At 31.1% G+C, this 26,771-nt stretch overlaps 1 protein-coding gene across 3 annotated transcripts in view; it reads right to left on the reverse strand.

Moving 5' to 3' along the window:
• Positions 1-674: 674 nt before the first annotated feature.
• The window catches only part of LOC143082287 (sodium- and chloride-dependent glycine transporter 1-like), a 52,131-nt gene continuing 26,034 nt past the window's right edge, over positions 675-26,771 (reverse strand). For all 3 annotated transcript variants that reach the window (XM_076257908.1, XM_076257909.1, XM_076257907.1), the window contains exons 7-16: positions 18,342-18,474; positions 17,759-17,893; positions 17,155-17,258; positions 15,908-16,032; positions 15,369-15,481; positions 14,988-15,116; positions 14,396-14,495; positions 12,006-12,115; positions 9,176-9,352; positions 675-8,364 (exon numbers count right to left, since the gene is read on the reverse strand). In XM_076257908.1, the coding sequence (XP_076114023.1) occupies positions 8,215-8,364; positions 9,176-9,352; positions 12,006-12,115; positions 14,396-14,495; positions 14,988-15,116; positions 15,369-15,481; positions 15,908-16,032; positions 17,155-17,258; positions 17,759-17,893; positions 18,342-18,474 (1,276 nt within the window). In that variant the 3' untranslated portion in view covers positions 675-8,214. The remainder of the gene's footprint in view (positions 8,365-9,175; positions 9,353-12,005; positions 12,116-14,395; positions 14,496-14,987; positions 15,117-15,368; positions 15,482-15,907; positions 16,033-17,154; positions 17,259-17,758; positions 17,894-18,341; positions 18,475-26,771) is intronic.

The following is a 26,771-nucleotide window of genomic DNA, read 5'->3' on the forward strand; positions in this document are numbered from 1 at the left end:
GGGCTCACAAACATATTTAATCCCACGTCATTCTTGATGTGCCTGTACCAAGGCAGAAGCCTGTAGTTAAGAGATTGCTGTTGTTGCGTATTGTCATACTTGTTTTTCGTAAATTGTTATGTTATAAAGTAGGCCATTAGTTTTCTCAATTGAATTTTTTCATGTCAGGGCCTTTTATAGTTGACCATTTGGTATGGGTTTTTCTCTTTGTTAAAAACTTTAAAATGCCTATAATTGCTTACATCCACTTCATTTGAACATTGGCAATCAAAACACATCTCTATATTTTTGTATGCAGTTTAATTTGTTTAAAAACTGTATTATCTGGTAAGAAAGATTTATAATTAGGGTCACAGAAAGACTTTATTATTAGTTGCCTTTTCATTGATGTTCACCCAATCCTATCGATCCAGTTTTTACACAAGACAATATGAATTGAACTAAATTTGCTTATAATGATAAAGACTACCTAAGGATGAGATTTCTACCAAGATTCTGATGAGGCTGGCCCTGTTCTCTTGGTTTCTTTCGATATAAAATTGAGAATTGAAACGGGGAACGTGTCAAAGAGACAACTCCCGACCAAAGAGAAGAAAACATCCAAATGACACCAATGTGTAAACATAGCGAGAAAATCCTGCACCCTGAGACCTGGTTCATGTAAAACAAAAACATTTCAAGCAAATTCTTTATTAAAATGAAACACTTTGTGGCAATTCATTGTTTGTTCATCAATTTCATTTATTTAAAAGCAAGGAAAATATGATTTGTGCAATAAAATAGCTGCCAAAGGCTGTATTGGAAAAAATAAGTATTTCAAAAGTAAATCAGTTAAGCATGAACAATAGGTAATTACTCTGTACATTTTTACCACCTTCTATACAACAAAGTCAAATTTATAACCACACTGAATAAAAAATAAAACAAAGAAACAAAGAATTTGATTAAATAAAATGTATACCATATACTTATAACATTCAAAGTATGCAAAAAAAAATTCACTCACAAATCTAACCCTAATATTAACTTTACTACTTATAAATAATAGATATTCAAATAATTTTTGATGGTTACAAAAAAAGTAAGCAACAAAAACCTAGGATTTTGATACATGTAAGGAATTTGATTAATCAGTCAAGAACAATATTCAACTTTTAATTTTAGAAATGTCTGTCAATAAATTTTTCTTCATACAGTTTTATTAGTTAGTGGAAAATCTTTAAGAAATAAATGTATATCAGCCTTTAACTTTCAAATGATTGTTTTATGGGAAAATGTTGTACAACTGTTGAAAAGCCTAAACATATGATAAAAATAAAAACATGGTGATAAAAAAATATTCAGCCTTTAAACAGAAATGCCCCTTGACTATGAATTTATAAAGAAAATAGCTGTGATTGGTATTCTAAATAAACATCTAATAAATGCATAAACAACGTAGCTTTTGGAATAAGTGATTAGTTGAAACTATTAGCTAGGATCCAGCGTGTCTGCTTGAGGAAGTATTCACTTGGTCAATGTCAGGAAAATAGTGCTTCATAGATATTAAACATAATTTAATTTGTCTGTATCTTACTTTTTTAATTCTTTTTCTTTCCCAAAGAAGGTATCAGAGACAAAATTAAGGTTCAACCTATTTTTTAAGGATTGAACCATAAAATCTTATTTTAAAGATTATGTAAAAAGGTAGCACTTGATAATTCGGCAAATAAATTTATAAATTTGTGTTTAGCACTAGGATTGTAAACCAATAATAGAAATGTGAGCACTATGGTATGTACAAAAGAACTAAGGAGTGAGCACTTGATCAATTCAAAATAACAATGTCATACATGACACAAAATAAAGGCACAGTAGCAAACAAATACAATAAAACATATAATATAAAGCAAGAGATTCAACACAAAGCAGTTATATATAGCAAGAGATTCAGCTCAAAGCACTAGATTCAGAACAATACTGTTCAAAACTTGACATGTAAAAATAATGTACTTTAACTAACAGAAGATTAGTTCTGAATTAAGATTAACAATGGCATACTCAGGCAACTTTGGTACTCCAAATATCCAATACCATGAAAAATTGGCATAGATAAAACATTTGTCAAGTCCCACTAAATAATGTGCCCATGGTATAGATATTCTTTTCTATTAAAAAATGTCAATAATATTGGCACTTATATACGACTTTTAAGGAGAATACAGAGAATTTCCAGAACAGACAGCGCCTTCTCAAAATTCTTTTTCTGTATTTACCCAGACAGGGATGTTGCGAGTATGCCTAAAGATTGATTATCAATTAGATTTTACAGATCTTAAATTCATTCTATTTTTTTTTACTTTCTCATTAATAATACTTAGCAAAAATACAGTAAATTAAACTTAATTCAAAGTTTTTTTAATGACTAAGGTTTAGCTATAGATTACATAGTACTTTGTCTTCTAAGACTGACTAAGCACAGGCAATATTTTTGACACCTTTGGATGTGTGCATATCATGTTAACTAAAGGCTAAAATATGTTTATTAAATGTATATCTTCTGTTTAATATAAAATGTTTGATATGCAAAGATACTGATCTTATTTTGAGCAAACTTCACAAAAACAATACAACATTTGATCACACAAGTAAAGCTTTTAAAGTGAGATTCATAGTAACTAAATATATGAGTAAACTTTGATCATCGTTTATATTATGCAAAATATAAAGTAAAATAATCTAATAAATTAAAATGTGATAAAATCATTTTGTTTCACAGGTTATCAAGTTTTAAAGCTTATTAAATATTAAAAAAAATACAAGCAATTTTAATCAAGTTTTAAAGCTAAATAAATATTAAAAAAAAGATACAAGCAAAAGTAATGTCAATAAGCTACATGGAAAGCAAAAATAAAACAAAACTAGAATGTTCATAAACAAATAATCAAATCTGGACAAGTGAACATTTTAATATAAGATTTTCATACATTGTGAAATAAAGCTTATGTGTTAACTTGTTATATCAAATCATAGACCTTATGTCATAGAGAAACCATATGTTGACTTAATGAATGATTAAAAGGTGGGTGCAAAGAGAAAAGAAGAGTTTAAAGGGAAAAAAGCAATAACTGTTTGTAATCTATAGATGAATTTTCAAAGTAAGTAATTTAGGGATTTGAAAGTTGCAAATAGCCTTGCAGTATTCATATTATTATTCACAGACAAAATATGATAAGCTGCTAGTAAATTTTAAGTTTTGTTGTACCTTTCAATCAGTACATGTAGTAAAGCGCAAGTAAAGGTATACACATTTTTTCTAGCGTTACTAGTATAATTTTTATCAATCAAGTTCTCAAAAGGTTACATTAAAGATTTGTGTAATTTCTGGATTTACTATGCTACAAATGAGCTAGGTTTATTTTCATTGATTTTGGAGAAATGAAAGAAAAACGATATATATGGTAGAACTAAATATTACATGTTACTTACACTATAAAACCAGTCACCTATCATTATTTACAATTTATTTACATAACAATCATTCTTCATTAAAGTTTAATTGAAAAATTAAATCATAAATAAATGTGATGAACATATCCAATAATTCATTTTAACATTTATGTCACACATGAAACCAAAGATATTTTCAAACAATGAACTCTGGAATAGAATCATGCATATTATGGTATGCATATTCTCTAGGAATTTGCTTATAAATTTAAATGATGGCAGCCTTTAACAGTGAGCATGACTTCTGAACAACAACTGGGGACATTTTAATCCCAACTGAATAATGCCACTTTGGTACTGGCATATGCAGAAAAGCACAGCTTTATGCCAAATCGTAAATGCTCACAAAAGTATCAGAAAAATAAAAAGAATGACAGCTTTCAAACAAATATCAGCATTATATAATCAAATAACAAACCCTGGATTAATGTCTATTTACAACAATGAAGCCATCATATATACAATAAACACAGACAAAAAAGAAATGGCAAAAAACCTACTGAAGTTAAAACAAAATAAAAGTTGAATTTTTGAAAAACTGAACATATCATTGAACCGATTAGTTAGGATTCACACATTTTCACTTGGAGTTCTAAAGGTGGAAGAATACAATGTTCACAGAGAAACCAGAAGCATATTACACTGTGGATCATTTAACATTGGAGTTCTAAAGGTGGAAGAATACAATGTTCACAGAGAAACCAGAAGCATGTTATATTGATGATCATTTTAAGATATACATTTAAGATATTAGTAGTTTGAACCTGAGATCAAAAGTACCAGTTTTATCACAGAGGATTAAAGAGATCAGGGTAATGTTGTTAACAATTTCATTATTAGAAGATATAAAGATCAGCATTACCATGTCAACAGCGTTTTCTCATTGATTTAACCGATTATAAATTCAGCACCATCAATGTTTCCTATTATCAAATGGTACAAACTATTATTTAGTGAGTATTCCAGGGAATGAAACAAGCAAATGACCTTTAGAAATTTCAACATTATAAATATATGTGTGTAACATTCAATGAGTTAACCTGGTTTGTGAAAATACCTTTGGAAAAAGAATTTATATAAAATTGGTGATTGTTATGAGCGTGTAGAATTTAATAAGTTTAACATGATATTGTGTATAATTCATTCTGATTGTTTTATATGTCAAATAAGTTTTGTTCTTAAGATGTAGATGATTTTTAATAATGTTCTACTTAAACATATTTTGGGCGAGACAATGTAAATTAGTTGGTGATCTCCTAGTTAAGAAGCCCAAATTTTTTGCAAAATTTGATTGTTTACCATACAGACCATTCTATGTGAAAAGTCTCATTGTATTGAATCCCAATTATAGAACTTACTCCTTTTGAAATTACTAAAAATAGACAAAATTTAATAAGCATCAAGAGACATGGAAATGAATTGCCATTGAATATTTGCAGAATTAATTTTAATTCTATATTTGCAAATCTTAACCAAAAAAGTCAATTTTAGACAATTAAATAATGGATTAACATTTGAGCTGCGTCGGATAGAAATCGACCTTATGCAAATAAATATCCAAACAGATGTGTTGGATAATTTTGGGTTGACAAAAAAATCTATGCAAAGTCTGTAACTGTTTGAAAATTGACGCAATATACACATACCCTCAAATCAGACCAACATCCATCTTTAATTCGGCATTTGAATGTCACAAAATCAATCAAAGTATTAGCCATTTATATGTGCATTTGCATTAGGTCTATTTCTATCAGACGCAGCTCATTTAAGAGCATCAAAAAAAGTTAACCAATATCTCAAGTCTGATAATTCACGGTAAATTTACATTGTTGTTTTGTTTGACAAAAGACACTTATTTATGACAATTAGAATAATATAAAATTCAAAGAATAAATCATCAACAAAATCACATTCAACCTTATGATTCCTAATCTTAACTGCACAATTGCTTCGTTCTCATAAACCTAACGGACTCTTAACAGACTAAAACAAAATTCAGTAAAATTCATTCTAGCAATGTTTGAACAGTTTTACATAGCCCTATTAAAATCACAGTTCATTTAACTCATACATTTTAAAAGCTGAAATAATTCATTTTCACATTGTGCTTTAATTTAGTGTTGTAAAACAAACTACTCTCTCACTGAAGTTTGACTTCTTGCTCGGACTCTAAGAAGCTTGAGTTTCTAAATTTAAAACTACATAATCATTGAATGATAATCATAATTCAAAATTAGTAATTGACCACAAAAATGGAAAAAAAAATCAACAAGATAATTACAAATAACAAGAAATAAACTTATTCAACAATCAATTAAAGAATATTTCTTTTGGTAGATTTTATAAAGGCAGTCTGTTCAAAGACATACTTCTGCTAATTAAACTGAAAACAGTTCACTAGCTAAAATAAACTTTTAAATTAAAAAAGTTTTTAATACAGCACTATTATTTAAAATATCAAAATTTAAAAGGTTATTTATACAGCACTATTATTTAAAATATCAAGTATAAAGTATAAAATGACTTTTAAATTAAAGTTTTTATTACAGCACTAATATTTAAAATCTCCAGCAAATAAAAATGACTTTTAAATTAAAGTTTTTATTACAGCGCTAATATTTAAAATCTCAAGTTAATAAATATGTAAAATTAAGAAAACAACTTTTTAAAGGATAAGAGATAAGCTTACTTTCAACAAAAGTAAATAACCAAAAAATAAGTTAGTTTGTACCTTCTAAAGCAATACTATGAAATGTCTTCCAATTTCTATGTAAACCAAAGGAGATTTTAAGTCTGCAAATGTTGTGTCAGACAGACAGACAGACATAATGACACATCTCTTTAGAATTCAAATATGTAGAGAACCAGAGAAAGCAAATTTGAGATAATAAACTGGATATTTTGACTTACATGTAAGTTACAACTCTAAAAGAATTTAATATCATTGAACTGAGATTAAAGGGCAGTAAAACTTATTTTGAATTACAACTGAAATATGTAACAGATAACAATATAAATATAACAAGTGTAAAGTATTTTAAAATCATGTGATCCTATTCATAAAGAAATCTTACATGTAAAAAAAGTCATCATGGGATATTTGGGATGAATTCTATTTTACAAATTTGATATTTTTTAAGAATATGAACATTTAACATAATTTGTTCTAAATTAAAATAACAGGCCGGGCTCCATACCCAGTTGTTAAACAAAGTTAAAATATGCAATTACTCTGAAAGGCATTGATGTTTGAAATTATAAAAATAAATAAAATATTTCATTCATAATAAAATTCATCATATGTTTGAATATTTTTTGTAGATCTCATGGTGTATAACAGAATCTACATTAAAACTTTCAAAGGAGTCAAAAGAAATAAATAGTTTGAAAAGAATACATAAATATACATTTATCTGCACTATACTAGGCGGTGTTGTCATAGAAGTGAAAAGTACAGGTTACAGCCCCGCTCGGTGAGGAATTACAGAATCAGATCTACCCTAACATCTTTAGGTTGATATTCTAGGCACTTTATAAATATCCTTACACCTGGTATTTCTTAATCATGAGAAATTCGATGGACAAGGTATAAATTGTAGTTGTCACTACACCTAGGCAGATATAACTATTCATAAACCTATACAAATAGTATACCATTCTCATTCTTACAATGTTAATGACTATCAGACAAACAGTTCTACAATATACTTAAGTAATACTTTTTACTGACTGTGTTTAACTGTTCTAACATTTGCATTGTTTACATTAAGAAAGGCTTTGGTAGGATTTTAAAATATTAAAATGTTTTAAAATACAACATAAAATACCCAACAAAAATATTTAAATATCAATGAACAAAAACTTTGTCAACATTTCATCCTGAACTATAACAGTAGAGCCTGAGCTCTGTCTAATAAGAACCTGATCATTTTATCACAAACATTACCAAAGGGATAGTTTTAGCAATTTCAGAACGGATCATCTGTTCAAGTAGTCACATGGTATTTACTGATATGAGTAAGAATATAATGTGTCTTCTTGGCTGGTTATTGCCGAAGTTGAAAATACAATAATCAAGCTACATGTGTCATCTACCTGATTTTCACATCTTTATATTCTTCACCTGATTTCTTTTGAAAGATTGCTCACAAGATATCATACATTCATCCAATCAAAACCATTGATACTTAATGCTGATAATTCTCAATTCATTTTCAATACAAATAAACAATCAAATTGTCAACAATTTCATTCATAATACATGTATAATACTCAGTTAACAATCAAATAAGACTTCAAAAATTACACACTTTTAACAACTGTTCATAAATTAACAATTTAAAATATTAGAGATTCTCTATGTTGAGAATCGATAATCTTCTAAACTGATACAAAACTATCAAAAATAACAAATTTTACAACATTTCAATAATAAAAGATATTAACTTATGAGATTCAAATACTTTAACATAAAACTTCAATCTTTAGATCTTTGATGCGGTAAAAGAATTAACTTTTGAACATGATGCTGAAGTCCTTTGAGTTTGCTAACCTTATGAATATTTGGTTGGACTTGATCATAAACAATATGTAAATTAATGCTTAAATCAGAAACATTCATATTGGCTAAAAATATCTGAACATAAATGCTGCTTAGCCGTATAAAAACAAGGCAATAATTTGTGTTTCTGGTCATTGAGCATTACACACACGGTGCTGTCAGAACTACGCTGAGATCTCACGTATATTGGTAATCGTGAAGTTAGGATTAGATACGATTCCATCGTCTTCATCATCCTCATCATCCATTTTAAACTGGGGAACTTTATGTGCAGGGCCCCAAGCTTGTGATGGCTTCAATAAAAATTTGATTTTCTGCAAAACAGAATGTAATATAATTAGAAACTTCATTTGAACTAGAAACTTTAAAGCAGTTTGAGACAAATTTTATCTCAATACTCAATATACAAACAAATCAACCTTTTTTTACATTCATATTAAGAATTTTAATTTGTTGTTCTGTGGTCTGGCATTTTTTTACAATGAAAAATTTGGAAAATCAGAAGAAATGTACAAAGAGCACCCTGTTTTTGTGCGAGTTGTTTTACTTACTTTATACGAGGGACCACTGAATATACCTTAAATGATTTCAATGCAGATCAGAAGAATGAGAACTATTTTTTTTAAATAAATAAAACAGCCTTTGTTATTAAAGGAACATGATTCATCACATATCAAAATATGTTTTTTTTTTCTGGTACTCAAATAAACTGAATGCCTCTGGCCAAAACTTCAAATTTCAGTAAAATAACTATTTCACACAGAGGATTTAATTATGGAAAAGCTTGAAATGTTGCTGTTTATATGCAAAAGTTTCTTTTTTTTCTTTGATTATGTTGTTTGCCTATTGTAAATTCAGAAATTAATGCATGCATTTAATATTGTGATTTTGTCCTTTTACACTTAAATGCGATTTAAATTTTTGCGATCTTCAGAAAAATCCTGTTTAATTCAAATAAAAAAAATCAAAATACGAGTTTTAATTAATGCAATAATAAACCTGTAGCATTTATTGCAATAATAAAAACATCTTATAATTTCTGAATTTACAGTATACATTCTAATTTAGGAAATAAACAGGCGAGTGCACAAATTCTAAAGCTGTCTATGCAATGTCAAAACTTACCCCAAAGAGTGACATGTTGCCCGAGGGAGTATAGTAAATTTTCTTAATGGCGAGAGCAGAAATAATAATCATAGGTACGAGTGACAAAACCCATCCTAGTCCATTGGCCCAGCCTGGATAAGTATAATTTCCGTACGCCAGAGGCTTGTACTGGATCAGGTTAAACAACAGCACAGACTGAAAAAAAAACCATAAAAAATATTATATTTTATGTAGAGTTTCTGTTTCATTCAAAACAAGTGAACCTGTGAGCTACTGCTCACTGATGATACCCCTGCCCAAATACTTGGCAATAAACAGGAAGTTGTTGTTTTTAAAAGTGGGGGTATAATTAAAAGAAATAATTGGACATCTTTACATCGGAAAACTGAACTTTAGCATAGCTCAATAGGTTATCTATTTTTATGGAATTAAAACAAAAAGACCCTCAGACTTTGAATACCCTTACTAAAGATGTACATTTCAGTTTTTCAAGCAGTTATATTTAATACACTATTTAGATAACAAATATCCTTAAAACTAATTTATGTTATTTTTAGTTGCCTGATACTAGCTTAAAATGTATTGATATCCAAATCATATTTACTTGTAATTAAGAAGGTAAGAAGATACCAAAGAGGCAATATCAAACAGAGAAAGGGTTCAGGTGCTTTGTGAGGTGGGCAGTTCCTCTTCCATGAGCAGAAAATTATTTGTTGCTTATCATTACATCAATAAATATCATTAAATACACAAGTGTAAGGGAAGACAAAAATATCATAATTATTCTCCTCAAGTGTTAGAAGTAAAATCACAAAAATACTGAACTCAGACGAAAATCCAATTGGAAAGTCCATAATCACATGGCAAAATCAAATGACAAAACACATAAAAAACGAATGGACAAGAACTGTCATATTCCTGACTTGGTACAGGCATTTTCAAATGTAGAAAATGGTGGATAAAACCTAGTTTTCAAGTGCTAAACGTCTCACTTTGACGACAGTCTCATCAAATTGCGTTACATTTATAATGTAAATTTGGGGAGATAAAAATATAATGTAAGCGTTACACCACCATCTAAATATTGTATTCAGAAATGCTTTTTCAAATAACTTAATTTCTAATACAATAAACTGTTATCACAGAGATATGTCTCGCCTTTTTTTAATTTTGATTATGCAAATGTTGAAATCAAAATACCAATACCTTAACATCTTACAAAAGTTATACAAACATTTAAAGTCAATGAACCATGACTGAGTTACATGGTTAAAGTCATAAGAAACGAGTGACCGGTGAAAAATATGGTTCCTCCAATTCTTGAATCAATGCATACAAACATCATAAACTTAGTCTTCTGTGCACGAATTTATCATTTTTTTCGTGTAAATATCGTATAATCGTTAATTTTTTTTTCAATCGCTCAGTGTTGTTGTGAAAATATGGCAGGTAATTAAAGTTCGTGTTTCGAAGCCGAAGTTTAACGATTGTCACCTGTTTGCCAACAATTGACAAAAAATAAACAAACAAGCATGGCAATTGAGCACGTGTTTAACATGTAAATTCAGATAATAGTTTATTTTAAGGACATCCATGCGTATTGTGATCACCGTATTTTTACGAGATGGGTCACACTGAGGGCACTTTGCATATGGAAAATATGTCGAGGAAATTGCTTGCTGGAAGGAAGCAAATTAAAATAAAGTAAGCTTCTTCTAAATATGAATAAATTAAAGAATTTTCTTCAGAAAAAAGTATATGTACATAAGTTTTACAATGAAAACTATCCATTGAGTTATAAAAAAACGTATGCATTATTTTTTTTGATTTCAGGTTTCTTATGACTTTAAACAATCTCTATGTAAATGAGATGTGCAAATGCTAATACAACTGCATACCAAATTACCTATTTTAAGTCGTTCCCGAACCTAAATACAAAAATAAACTTGTAAACTATGTAAAAGTTTCAAAGTCAATGAAGCATGAAGAGGGGTGGGGCTTTAAAATCTCCATGGAAATAATACTTGCAAATTTGCATACCAAATATCATTGATTTAACATTAGCAGTTCATCTTAAACTGATCTAACCACAAACTAATACATGAAAACTAAGATAAGTTTAAAATCATTAGACTGTGACTGAGGGGCAAAGCCAAATATTCTCCATGGAAATGAGATGCGCCAATGCTTATACAACTGAATACCAATCAACAGTGGCCTTCCACTAATGGTTCACCTTGAACTGACCTAATCACAAACTGATACATGATAACTTATAAACATTTTCAAAAGTCAATAGACCATGACTAAGGGGGTAGAGCCTAATTATCTCCATGGAAATAAGATATGCCAATGATTATACAACTGCATACCAAATATCATTGACCTACCACTGGTGGTTCCCAATAAATAAACTGACTTAATAACAAACTAATACATGTAAAAATAAGCAAAAGTTTTGAAGTCAATAAACCATGACTGAGGGCCAGTGTCAAATAATCTCCATGGAAATAAGATGTGCCAATACAACTGCATACCAGATATGATTGACCTACCACTTGTGGTTCACTATAAACAAGACCTATTAACAAACTAATACGTTGCTGACGCCGTCGCTGCCGACCCCGGAAACACCATACCTATATCTCGCTTTTTGACTTCGTCAAGGAAAGCAAAAATCAAGCAAACCACATCCTTTTATTGGAACTTGAAAGAAATGTAAAATGAAAAACGTGTTCACTCTATTTTGACGATAAACAAAATGGCAATTCACAATGACAGTAAAAGCAAATGATTTTAAAAACTACTCACAAGTGTAAAGGGAGGATTACATATAAACAATACTTACAACAAGTGTAAGGGGAGATAAGTACTTCCAGAAGATTGTGAAGAATATTTGTGTTTTTCTTGACATTGGACCAATCATCATCTGTACATCTTGTAAGAATCTGTCTGCTCCTGTTAATCATATAAACATGTAAATTAAACCAATATATGAAACAGTCTGTTAAAGTTGTCAGGTGAAATACTATCAAGTAAGAATATTTCACTCTTTAAGACAGGAAAGTATAAAGCTTCTTAAAATCATGAAAATAATCCATGCAGTTTTTTTCTTTAACTGGATTCATTATTAATTGTAGGTTACCAATTTTATCAAATAAATAAAAGAAATATATGCATCCGCTTGTTTAGCTTGTAAGGCAGAATACCATAAAGTTAAATCAGTAGTATTAAAATTTTAACAAGAATGTGTCCAAACTACATGGATGTGAAATTGGGGTCAAAAGTCTAATTTGGCTTTAAAACTATAAAAATCATATCATAAGCAACAAGTGTACTAAGTTTCAAGTTGATTGGACTTCAGCTTCATCAAAAACTACCTTAACCAAAAACTTTAACCTGAAACTCCCCCTTTCATTTTCTATGTTCAGCGGACCATGAAATTGGGGTCAAAAGTCTAATTTGGCTTTAAAATTAGAGAGATCATATCATAAGCAACAAGTGTACTAAGTTTCAAGTTGATTGGACTTCAGCTTCATCAAAAACTACCTTGACCAAAAACTTTAACCTGAAACTCCCCCTTTCATTTTCTATGTTCATTGGACTGTGAAATTGGGGTCAAAAGTCTAATTTGGCTTTAAAATTAGAAAAATCATATCATAAGCAACAAATGTACTAAGTTTCAAGTTGATTGGACTTCAGCTTCATCAAAAACTACCTTAACCAAAAACTTTAACCTGAAACTCCCCCTTTCATTTTCTATGTTCAGTGGACCATGAAATTGGGGTCAAAAGTCTAATTTGGCTTTAAAATTAGAGAGATCATATCATAAGCAACAAGTGTACTAAGTTTCAAGTTGATTGGACTTCAGCTTCATCAAAAACTACCTTGACCAAAATCTTTAACCTGAATGGAGGCACAGACAAACGAATGGACGCACAGACCAGAAAACATAAGGCCCCTCTACTATCGTAAAATAATTCATGCAGTTTTTCTTCTTTTTAGAAACAGGATTCATTATTAATTGTGAGGTACCAATGTTTGTTGAGATTGTGGATAAGGGTGAACCATAAATTTAAATGTTAAAGGAAGAATACATCGTTTATAGGTTTGTATGTAAATTCATGAAATCAATAATTATCTAAAATAAAATGTTTTCAAACGGGCGCGAAAATGTGTACCAATGAAAACGTATGTATCCACAGAAAGAAATCTATTTCAAATCATGAATTATCTGATCAATATATATATATATATGATGGAAATAAAACGTTATGAAAATTTTTCAACTGGTCTTTAATCTGAATAAACAAGAATGTGTCCACAGTACACGGATGCCCCACTCGCACTATCATTTTCTATGTTAAGTGGACCGTGAAATTAGAATAAATTCTCCAATTTGGCATTAAAATTAGAATGATCTTATCAAAGGGAACATGTATACTAAGTTTCAAGTTGATTGGACTTCTACTTTATCAAAAACTACCTTGACCAAAAACTTTAACCTGAAATTTGCACTATCATTTTCTATGTTCAGTGAACTGTAAAATTGGGGTCAAAACTCTAATTTGGCATTCAAATTAGAAAGATCATATCATAGGGCACATGTATACTAAGTTTCAAGTTGATTGGACTTCAACTTCATCAAAAACTACCTTGACCAAAAACTTTAACCTGAAGCGGGACAGACGGACGAACGAACGGACGGACGAACGGACGCACAGACCAGAAAACATAATGCCCCTCTACTATCGTAGGTGGGGCATAAAATTATATCCATAAAAGTACCGCTTAGTAGACTGATTTCCATGATAGTAACCTTTTATGGTAAATCTGTCTCTTCAATTTACTCACTACTTTTATCTCTGCAAAATGATTGTGTGATATATTCTGCATACAGCATGCTCACGAATATGTTTTGTTTTATTGTTGTGGTTTAGCTCATTAACATATACCCCACATCTCTGTCATATTCTATCTGATAAAGAGAGGGGTGCCACTGATAGATGGGTGGATGGGTTCATGTTGTAGATCAAGTTAATATGATTACTGCTTTGTACTTGTTTAACACTCATAGCTTGATTCTGAATATGTTAAAACAAGTCTTAAGAAAGATGTGTCAACCTACCCAAAGACATTAATATTATATTTGAGATGACCAGTATCAACTCTTACTCCAAAATGGTGAATCAGGAAATACTCTTTTTAAAGTCTCTGGTTTGACTGTTTGATACATACCATAAACCCAACCAACCAGGGCACTTTCTCCAGCAGCCATAATAAACACAGACCAACTTGATACATAGTTGTCCATCAATTGTAACACAAACATACCACCCTGAAAAATTAGTCAGAGAAGTTCTCCATCAACTATTACACATAGCAACAATCAACAATATCAAACATAATTAATTAATGCTTAATTGTCAATTATTTATTGAAAATAAACATTCAAAAGTGTAAAATACAATACAATATATCAATATTTTATATAATGATTGTATATAATCCAGAAAATGTTTTCCTAACTAGTGTTGTATATATAGAGAGAAATGAACACTTTTGTATAAAAATTAGTTCTAGACTGTCGGTCACTTTGATTATCTAGAGAGATGAGTAGATATGTAATATTTAATATCTGTTACAGACTTTAAAACTCAAATAAATATCTACCATGACAGAGTTTAACTCATTCCCACATTGGTTAGATAAAATTTACATGAACAGACACTGGAATGTGAACTATAGGTGATATGACTTCCATCTTATTGCACGTTTATTTTCTAAAAGACTTATCCTCAAAAGCAGTATAACTGATTGTATATTTTACCTGAGTTGTAACAATGATACCACCACAGAATCCAATGATACAGGTGACTAGTACTACCCATACTTTCTTCTTCCTCAATGATGGGTATGTATCCTGAATGGCTGTCAGACAGGTCTCTAACAGAGCAAACTGCAAATAAAATTATCAATAACCTTATGTTTATCAAATACGATACTGAGTAAGTAATACATACAGCAAGAAAAAAATGCCACAACAGTTTTCAATACAGCCTTCTTTTTTGTTGGTAGATAGACAAATGGTTATTATGGTCCATATGTTTGAAATTACGGATTTATACTTTTTAATTACAGCCTCTTTTTTGTTATTATTAATTATAGTCCCCATTTTCTTTCCACATGTTAATTGTTGTATATAACTCACCTCACTACCCATTCCCAGGGTGATCATCATAACAAAAAATAATATAGCCCACAGGGGAGATATAGGTAATCTGGTCACCACATCTGGGTATACTACAAAGGCTAAACCAGCACCTGAAATAGAGTACAATTCAGAGTTATTTCCCTTATATAGGTAATCTGGTAACTACATCTGGGTATACTACAAGGGCTAAACCAGCACCTGAAATAAAGTACAATTCAGAGTTATTTCCCTTATATAGGTAATCTGGTAACTACATCTGGATATACTACAAAGGCTAAACCAGCACCTGAAAAAGAGAACATTCAGAGTTATTTCCCTTATAGGTAATCTGGTCACTACATCTGGGTATACTACAAAGGCTAAACCAGCACCTGAAATAAAGTACAATTCAGGGTTACCTGAAATAAAGAACAATTCACAATTATTTCCCTTTAAAAGTGAAAATGATTTTTAAGTTTGATTGAAAAACCCATCAGTGTAATCATAAAATGAGCTAATTTAGCATCTTTTTTAAAAAGCTAGCCAATGATATTTACCTTCATCTACAACTTTATCTATCGGCATGTCTAATTCTTTGGCCAGGTATCCAATGATACAGAATATCACAAAGCCAGCAAATAAACTTGTACAAATATTGCCAAACGATACTATTAACGAATCTCTGGAAAATAAAGTACAAAAATATGAAATCAATCTGTTCCTTCAAACCATTTTGTAACCAAGAATTTTTTAGTTGAAATCTAAATTTAACCATTCCAGTGAAAAATGGTAAAAGACTGTTTGTATCATACAGACAGACATTCTTTACTCAATATATTTGGGAGAGATCTGTTTGTGCCAAAAATGCATCCTTTTGCGCCACCTGTTTTAAAATTACATGGTATCATTTGCGCCAAAAATAAAACATATGATTGCACCTATTCGAAGGAAAATGATTTCCCTCCTCCTTTGTTCGGCAAATGTTTCCTTTTCTGAAACATACTTTCTTCTTATTGCTGTTGCATGGGTGTATTTCCAAATTTAATGTTTGTAGTAGCTTGTTACTTCCCCTTATTGTCTAAAACGAAAAACATTGAAGGATGAAAAGCATAAAACAGTTCATAATAATTCCTGTTGAATGCTTCTGCTCCAGTACTGATGTTGAAAGCTTCTGCTCCAGTACTGATGTTGAATGCTTCTGCTCCAGTACTGATGTTGAATGCTTCTGCTCCAGTACTGTTATGTCTTTCGGTATATACAGAATCAGCCTATACAGATGGTGGGATCAAAGCATCAACATCTGTGGCTACAACATAATCAGCAATCTTCTCTTTTGGCATATCATGTAATAAATATTCAGCAAAGCAATAAGTTTTCTTCTCTCATTGTACATGGACTGTCTAATGCATTTTAAGTCATTTCTCTACAGATGCTCATCTTCATGGTGAAATATCTCCGAACATATGATTCTTTTTAAGCCAAAAATAAGAATAAATATTAATCATTAATGTTTCTGAAAGAAATGTGCAGGTAAATTGGTGCAAATAAGTGCCGAATATTGACACAATTGATACATTTGGGAAACAAAATTTGGTGCAAATGATACCCGCAAAAGGACTGCTGCCATATATTTCACCTTCATTTTGTTTTGAACTCTCCATTTTTATTTTTAAGCATTCATTTAGCTTTATTTGTCAATCTAATAATAAAGAAATTATTTGGCTATAAGATCTTGTCCCATTTCAGTCAATATATTTAAAACATCTGTTGACTAGATCTCATGATGGACAAAGAAGGTACTTACTTCAAACAATTATTGTGAAATTTATTATAACTTGAAAGTGTGATCAATCCACCCCAGGCTGGACTCAGAGCAAAGAAAATCTGAGCTGCTGCATCTGACCATACCTGGAAAATTGAAAATGTATTATTGACTTTTGACCTATAATGGTTTACTGTAACATTTTGTGACTTAGATGGAAAGTTGTCTCATTGGCACTCATACCACATCCGTTTATATCTATTGCAAGTGATATTCTTGTAAATCAATATCTAATATTAAGTTTTGCTCTTTATTCCAATCAAAACATCAAAACTACCAAATAATTCAATCTCTCAAACGTATTGGTCAACTAATAGGATTTTTCTGTTAAAGGTTTGGCAAGATTTTGATAATTTTTTACAGAATTATTTCCTTTTTATACAGTTATTGAAATTAAATTAAGTAATTGCTATTATTCTTTAAATTAACTATTAAGTGATTTTAGATGTTCCAAAAACATAGATATAACAAGATGAAGACAAAATTAGAAAATATTTTGATTTTAAACGGAGATTCACCTAATTGCCACTGTTCTTAGATATAATTTAAAAGGAAGATAAGATTGAATGACTAAGTATCTACTTACCTTAGCATCAGTTAACTTCTCAAATCTTGGTGTGATGTAATATAGGACGCCATCCATAGCACCAGGGAGGGTAACCCCACGGAAAAACAAGATACACAATACCAAGTAAGGAAATAAGGCTGTGAAATATACCACCTGAAAAAATAAATTCTTTAATACACAATACTGACAAGATATGTTTTGTTTTACACAGATTTAGGTATTCAAGAATATCTACTACATTTTCTAGTACAAGAGTTCAGTTCAAGAAAGGTTTATTGGTATACAAAGGTTATACTTTCGACAGGGTTTTGTATTAGATACAGGATTCGGATTCAACATGTTTTAGTATATATAGTGTACACTTTAACAGGTTCATTGTTTATTTAATGGTGTCTCACCTATCCCTAGGGAAAACATACATTGTGAAATTGTTTCTATGCTCATTTTTTTTTTACTATAGTACTCTTTAATCCAAACCTTGTCAGACAATTTTTATATTTGATTAAAAGTCCTTGGACAATACATAGACTTATGTGATAATTATTAATTTATTTTTTTTTTATCTTTGTTTCAGTTTTAACTAATATTGTGTATGACAAACCTTTCCAGTGGACTTTACTCCTTTTCCTAAAGCTAAGAAAGTTAGTGTCCAGGCAGCAGCCAAACACAAGATAACTTTCCAACGTACATTACCAATTACTTCAATACCAGATGACAAACCCAAAATCTCAACTCTGAAATATAACAATGTTTAGTAACGACACATGTAATATATATGATTGCATTGTCTACGACCTTTTTTTCTTACTAGGAAAGACCTAAAATATCTTCGTAATAAAAGAACAGCTATCCAACTTCTTGTCAAAATCTATAAGGGAATGTATATATTATATATTCCAGGTACTATTTACATATATATTTCAATGGGTGATAATCACTTTTCTTATATAATTGTTTGTCAAAGCTATCACTTTACCACATAGAATCAATGATAATACTGTTACTTTATTATTCATCTCTTATTTTACTGATTTTGTACTTACATTGTATCATAGATCAAATTTCTTCATTCAGTGTATGTCCCCTTGTGTTAATATTATAAGTTATATGGTTCGCTACTGACCCCATACGGATCCATAGAGGGTTAGTAAAATCCATAGGGGATGAGGCCGGAGGCTGGACTTTTTCTGCGGCGTTTTGTTGAAAAATAAACAATGAAACACAACAACATTAATAGATGACGTCGCCATTAACGCGTCATGAACCCCATATGAAACTTACTAACCCCATACGGTCTCATAGGGGGTCACCACGTGACGGCGTTTAACCAATCACAACGTGATTCAGACAAAGGTGGAGGTTTGGTTCAATAAAAAAGTTCAAGGTCGCTGAAATTGTTTGCTCCTTGTCCTAAGTCAGAAATCTGATGTTCAGTAGTTGTCGTTAGTTGATGTGGTTTTTAAGTGTTTTTTGTTTTTTATATAGATTAGATCATCGGTTTTCCCGTTAAAATGGTTTACACTAGTAACTTTCGAGGCCCTTTATAGCTTGCATGTCGGTGTGAGCCAAGGCTCTGTGTTGAAGGCCATAATTTGACCTATAATGGTTTACTTTCATAAATTGTGACTTGAATTGAGAGTTGACTCATTGGCACTTTTACACCTCCTTCTCATTTTAAATGTATTAAATAAACTGTTGATACAGATGTATGTCTCACCATAACATGTAATTTTGATGGTATAGTACAAATGCTGGAATTAAGAGAACCATACTTTTGATAGGAAAACTGTCATATTGGAGTAAAGTGCACCTGCTCCTTATGGGATTCTAAATCACAACCTCAGTGTTGACTGGCTAGTGATTCAGTAGCTTGACTACTTAGACCAACAAGGACCAAAACAACAATGAACCAAGATGAGGGCATGAAATCATGTCTAAGAACAGCTTTTTCACAACATTTTAGAGGCAAGACAATAAAAATATTATTGAAAGAACTGTTTTCCTCTATAAACAGTTTTACTGAATACCAAAAAAGCTGCAAAGAAGAACTAAACAGCACAAACTTTAAGTTGAACATCAAGACTACAAGAACAAATTTAAGGACCTACTTGATTTTTAGTTGCCAAGAACAAGATTTTCAGGCCAACCTTAAAAATATGTTTGTTTGCAGTTTTCCGACTGTACCTTCAGACTGCAGGGTCGGTAGGTAGGAAAAATATTTTATTTTATCAGCCAAAATACAGTTTAAACAAGCAGTTACACTAAACCAAGTTTCTTGTGAAGAAAAAAAAAGCATTTTAAAACAACAAACACTGGACATCCTGAAAACCAACATCAATTGAACAGGCATTTTCAGATAAAAAACTTTTTAACCAAAACTGAAACTTTAACATAGTGTCATTATCCAATTTATGACATAAAATATGGTATAATTATTAAATGCTGGAACACTTATAAACAAGGAATGTCATTATGACTAGAACTGTTTTAAAGAAATATATTCAGACATGTATGCTTCTTGACTAGAATGTTTTCATGAGTAGAGTATTTTCATCAGAAAAATGTAGATATTAAAGATTTATAAGACAATGTATTAAAGAGTGTATTTTTAATAAAAAAAAAAAAATAACCATTGAATCTTCCTCAATTGAAAAAAAGGCAACTTGAAAAAAAAGTATTATTAAAGACATTCGACTGTTTTCATATTTCTAACAATATTTAATTATATGTGATAAGGTTATATTTTTGCCAGGTTTTAATGAAAACCAAAGAAATCTAAAGGCGTATTTGTTACAGAAAAACTGGTTTTAGTTTAAGGTTTTGGTTTAAAACTGGTTTTGATTGGTTTAGGTTTGGGTTTCAAAACTGGTTTTGGTTGAGATATTTTTCCACAAATGTAAAGTTTTATTTATAGGTAAAAAACATGATGTCAAAACTACTGGGGCATGTTTGTTCTGCACATCTCCAGAATGTCTTTTGGCGAAGAATCAAAAAAAAAAAAAAAAAAATCTGGACCTCTTCTGGAAATTTTCTACAGAAGATCAATAAAATAAAAAAGTTCAATTTGCCGTCAAATATAGCTAATTTTTGTTATGTTCGATGACATGAATTAAGTTTACGCTGGGAACAGTATAAGTTAATACATATGTTCCTGGTTTACGATAATTAATTGTTTAGAAAATTAAGATACGTCCAGTAGAAATGACTTTAAAAGTGTGCTCTGTTCGTTACAATATTGTGCTTTCCTTTAACTCAATTTCGTTAAACCAACCAGGCTTAACTACCACCACTAGTATTTAATATTTAAGAATAATCTTAAACTGCACGAGAAATCTTCAATGTTTGTCTGAAATACATATTAAGGTATATAGGGGGGAATCTGAGACAAGAGCCTGAGACAACTCAAGTGCCTGTGAAAAGGAATGATCAAAAAGGACATCTTAGTCTATCCATTTTTTTTTTCAAGTAATCGAAGTGGATTTTTTGGTATAAAGCAAAGATATCAGAAAGTTTTCAAAATTATTTTTTTCTGGTGGTCCTAGAAGAAAATTTTCTGGTCCTTACTATTATTTTTAATGCAAAATTTCGATGGTTAAAACCTTTGGACTACATGGACTACCACTTTTTAAAATCTTTCATTGTATATGGATCTATATGTAAGGTTACAACGTATAGTGGACGTTTCTGTAGATTTCTTTTTAATAAAACAGTTGTTTGTGTATTGATGATACTTCAGTCTTGGGGAACAAGATTTATTTTAGTACTAGTTGCAGCTAGCTTTGAACAAACTTCCAGTAATTGAAAATACTCTTAGTTCGATGCTTTGAGTCTATTGTCTTAATGTTAGTTGTCCAGTTTCTTTTGTGTGTCTCCAGTGGCGGATCCAGAAATTTTCATAAGTGGGGACCCACTGACTGACCTAAGAGGGGACCAGCTCCAGTCACACTTCAATGATTCCCTATATAAGCAACCATTTTTTTTTCCCAAAAAGGGGGGGACGGGCCCCTGCCCCCCTAAATCTGCCTCTGGTCTCGTACCGATCGTTTGGGTTAATATAATTTGCGCATGTTGTTCTTATATTGTACTGCTACACTACTGTTTCAGCTTTGTGGAGGACTGAGCGCTTTGCACTGTTATACCACTGACCCAGGTTAGGGGATTGTTGTTATCCCGCTAACATGTTTAACCCCGCCACATTCTGTATGTATGTGCCTGTCCCAAGCCAGGAGCCTGTAAGTCAGTGGTTGTCGTTTTTTCGTTCACTTTATTTTGCACATTAATTCGGCTGTTATAGTTTTCTCCTTTGAATGGTTTTACATTTTTGATTTCTGGTTCTTTTATAGCCGACTATGTGGTATTAGCTTTGCTTATTGTTGAGGGCTGTATGGTGACCTATGGCTGTTATTTTTTGTGTCATTTGGTCTCTTTGAAGAGTTGTCTCATTAGCAACCATACCACATCTTTGTTGTTATATCAACCCCTGCCATATTCTTTATGAACCTGTTTAGTGGTTGTCGTTGGTTTATGTCTCAACTAATATTTGATTTTTTGTAAATTGTTTTGTTTTGTATAGTTAGGCCGTTAGCTTTTTATTTTAATTGTTTCACATTTCATGGCCTTTTATAAACGGCGTTACAGTATTTAGTTTTGTCATTGTTGAAGGCATTAAGGTTGCCTATAATTGCTTACATCTACTATTTGGATAGTTGGATCATGAGCAATAATATCGCATCTCTTGACTCTCATTATATACCCGACTTTTAATCTCGTGTTTTCTTGAACATGCATGAAATATTTGTCAATGGGCGTTGAAAATTAGCATCAATGTAAAATTGTGTTAAATAATCCTTGACACTGCAGAGAGAAAGATGTGTATTTTTTGCTTAGAATTTAGACATAAAAATAAAAAATCTCTTAATTAATTATTGGGAAGATTAATAATATCTGTTAAAAAGAGATGTGCAGACTGCCAATATCAATGAATTATAAATGGTGGTTCACCATACCTAATCACAATCAAGTTCAACATGGTACCTGTCAAATGTTTCATACCAAATTCGAGAATGGAACCATTTTTTTTTTAAATTTCACAATGAGTTGTGCTTATCTCAATGCAACAACATATATACCAAAAACCACTGACCTAGAAATGACGACTTTATCACAAATTTTAACAATTCTAACAATTTCATAAGCTCTTGTTCTTATAGGCTATTTCAATTTATTTCACAGTTATGAACTCTAGTAATGTTTAAAAAAAAATTTATCGGATTGTTATCTCATAAACATTAATAGTCATCTCAGTATTTTCCAATTTACAATTTAAAACGTTTTCTAATTGCCAATTTATACAAGAAGACAATTGCCAGATTGAGAAAAATAGCAATCAAAGCCTTAAAGGCTGTAAAAGCAATTGCTGCCATGTTAATGTTTGGGGACTTTTATTTTTCATCCACATATATACAAGAATTAAATCTGACATGAGTGTTGTCTAGTTAAAAGTAAGAAGGTTTTAACTTTATATAAATAAAAGACTTTAGCACAAGGAGACAACACGTTTACCAGGCTAAAGTTGGTGTCAAATATACATGTGCTGAAACATATAACTCAAAAAGAAATCATCATGGATTATCCCCTGGTAGTGTTTGTAACTTCCTTGGCAATAATTTCCTTTATTGATTTAATTTTAACAATTTTCATTATTAATTTATATTTAACCATTAACACAAATGATTAAGTTAAAACATTTCAACTTTCCAGACGCAAATGTTAAAAAACGGGAAAGAAATAAAATATCTTACAAGACATAAACATGTAAAGAATAAATGTATATTTCAGCTTAATAAAAATATTTTCATAATGTTACTTTGTCATCATTTTTAAAACTAAGTTCCAAACATTATTGCTCAGTTGATATGTGTCCTTCTGATGCGGTACGAGCACAGGCACTTGTTTCTATCCATAGGAAGGTCGATTATCCATATAAATAGTTTTATATGGATAGTCGACCTTCCTATGAATAGAAACAAGTGCATGTGGGTACGAGATAACTACAATTCTCATGCAATCCCGAAAACGGGGGTCATCACAGACAAACATGACATTAAATCGTTATCACTGAACTAGTATATATATTGTATAGGGGCCAGCTGAAGGACGACTCCGGGTGCTGGAATTTTTCGCTGCATTGAAGACCTGTTGGTGACCTTAATTCTGCTGTTGTATGTTTTTCTATGGTCGGGTTGTTGTCTCTTTGACAAATTCCCCATTTCCATTCTCAATTTTATTATACGAACAAGAACAAACAGCTCTACGTTGCTTTGATATTTATCAATTTTCAGGAAACATTGCGAAAAATGATCTTCAATATTTCGAAAACATGTGAAATAAAATTGCTAACACGGTGGACCGTCGAGTGTCAACAAACGTAGTAGACTTGTTCACTGAAAAGACGAGGATAATGGTTTCATCTGACATTTGTTATGCAAACCCAGTTTTGATCATGATATTTAAAAAGACGTACTTTTTTCAATCTATGTATTTATAAACTAGAAAATTCCAAATTGTAAATATCTCTTCATCTGGGAAGCCCCTCATGGGGGGGTCCTAGTAATCACATAATCACCATTTTTTTGCCAATATAATCACATAATCATTAAATATTTGCTTATCTTTAGTAATCAAATAATCATAAACTAAAAATACAGTCCTAGGTAATCAAATAATCATGAAATATTTGGCTTAATAATCAAATAATCATTAAAAAAACGGCCAAGTAATCACATAATCAAAAACCCCATGAGGGCCCTCATCTGGACGGACTTGGCATCTACTACGTTTGGACGGGTCCATTAGTAAGGTGATCGATAAATATTACGGAGTTTTGACAGAAAAGGAAAACGAACTTATTGTTATGTGTTTTCAACAAGGGTTTCGTTCCGCTAAATTATTTGCGCAAATAAAGTTTGTCTATTTTTAGATTACAGGTAATAATTTGACACTACGCATTAACCTGTGTAGTGATTTTGATTTTACGATAAATGTATGAATGAACGATAATTTTATGAATGAACAAGAGCACCTGACCTCTTAAAGAAACACAAATTAAACATAAAAACCGTATTTATTAGGAGATAATTCAGTTAAATTTTCAATACTAAATCAACAACTGAAATGAATCCATATTTTGTTGAAACATCGTACGAACGGCGGAAAACGGAATCGCATTTATAAAAATGTACTTTTTTTTTCACTCGGACTTCTATGTTATTTGATAGTCAAACGGTTGACCCTTTAAATACAAAAATACATCTACAAGAACATATTCTGAAACTTCTTAAATCCACTAACTTTTTTTAAAGTTTCAAGCTATGTATTGCATTAGAAAACATACATAGGTGTTAAAGAATGAATGACCAGGAGCCTGTTTAACAAAATACTATGGCTTGATCTGGGCGGAGTCTCTGATCTGGGTCACAAAGATGGCCATACGCGACGGCATAAAAGCAATTGCTTTAATAACAGCAACAAATAAATGACCAAACAAATATATATAGTGTTCAGAATTAACATTAATTATCTATATAAAACTATGTGAAGTTAAAAAAACACCAAAAAGGTAATACTAGTACATTAGTATTGAAAATTAACTAAAAAAATCAATTTGACCATAGAATCTGCATAAAGTTTTTCGCGACCACTACACTGCATCAACATTTCCGTTGTAAACCCTAAACCGAAACCACAAACCACTCTTGGACATGGTTTGAATAGTTTCTGGAACCAGTTTGGGTTTGAGAATAACAAACGGCAAACCACTTTAGGTTCGAAACTAGTTTCAAACTGGTTCTCATTAACAAATGGAAAGTTTAACAAACTAAAACTGGTTTTGCACTAACAAATACGCCTTAAAGTTTGGGGTGAAATCCATAGCACCCCATTAAAAGTAAATGGTCTGTACTGAACTGTTTTTAATGCATAAAAAAAATTGGCAGCATAGCTCCTAAGGACATGTTTTAATTGAATTCACACAGGCCACACAGTTTGGGTATATTTAATATTGTAAGAAAGAGAATAATTGCAATGAGTGGGGCAGCCCCCTTATCCTAAAGCAGCACACTCATTGCAATCGAAGATAGATTTAATATAGAGAGAGTATATTTATTTTTCAAGCTAACCATTCATTTTCTCTACATCTTTGTGTAGTTAGGGTTGCTTCTTATTGATTTGGCATGATCTATATCCATTAACATTTCAAATGAGCCCTTCCTCCGTACAGGCGTGTTTACAGATATCCATGAAGATTTAAGTCACGGAGGAGTGGTTTCATCTTTGTCGTCTTCACAACGATTTGTAGAAAATATGCCATACTACAAGCTGCTGTCGAATTATTTAACCACTGAAATTGGTTCCATAAAGTCAGGCTCCACAGATTCTGTACCCGATTTGTTTGAGACAGAATGGTTATCGTGTCAGTTATGAATATCCGCTGCATCATCGTCAATGATATCATCACACATCATTACATGTGCCCGAATCTGTATAAACAGTTAACTAATAAACTTTTTTGTTTGTTATTTGTCATAATTTGTCTTAAAATTGACACGAGACGACAGCGTAAAGTACTCCTCCGTGACTTCATGGATACCTGTAAACAATTTCCATGTGCTTTATCATTAAATGGTCACATGAACGCTTGACGGGAAGCTAAGAAAAACCGAACTTGAAATGCGTAATTGACCCAGACTTTAAATCATTTCCGGAAAGGACCCAAAGTTCCGGATCGCGTCAATAGAAGTATTAAAAAAAATTTCTTCAAATATAAAGCAATAAAATTTTCACAGTCGGGAGGATTTTCAAGGGTCGGTCGGTAAACTGCAAACAAACAATATTTTAATTTAAGCCTCAGGAGCACTGCTTATGATTTTTTTAGTTAAGACTTTTACTCATGATATTGACAAATCTCAGGTGAATCTGTATTACAACTCTTGTAAATCCTCATCATCACGATATTCTTACCTGTCACAATTAT

This window comes from Mytilus galloprovincialis, chromosome 7 (genome assembly GCF_965363235.1).
Source record: "Mytilus galloprovincialis chromosome 7, xbMytGall1.hap1.1, whole genome shotgun sequence".
NCBI classification, from domain to species: domain Eukaryota; kingdom Metazoa; phylum Mollusca; class Bivalvia; order Mytilida; family Mytilidae; genus Mytilus; species Mytilus galloprovincialis.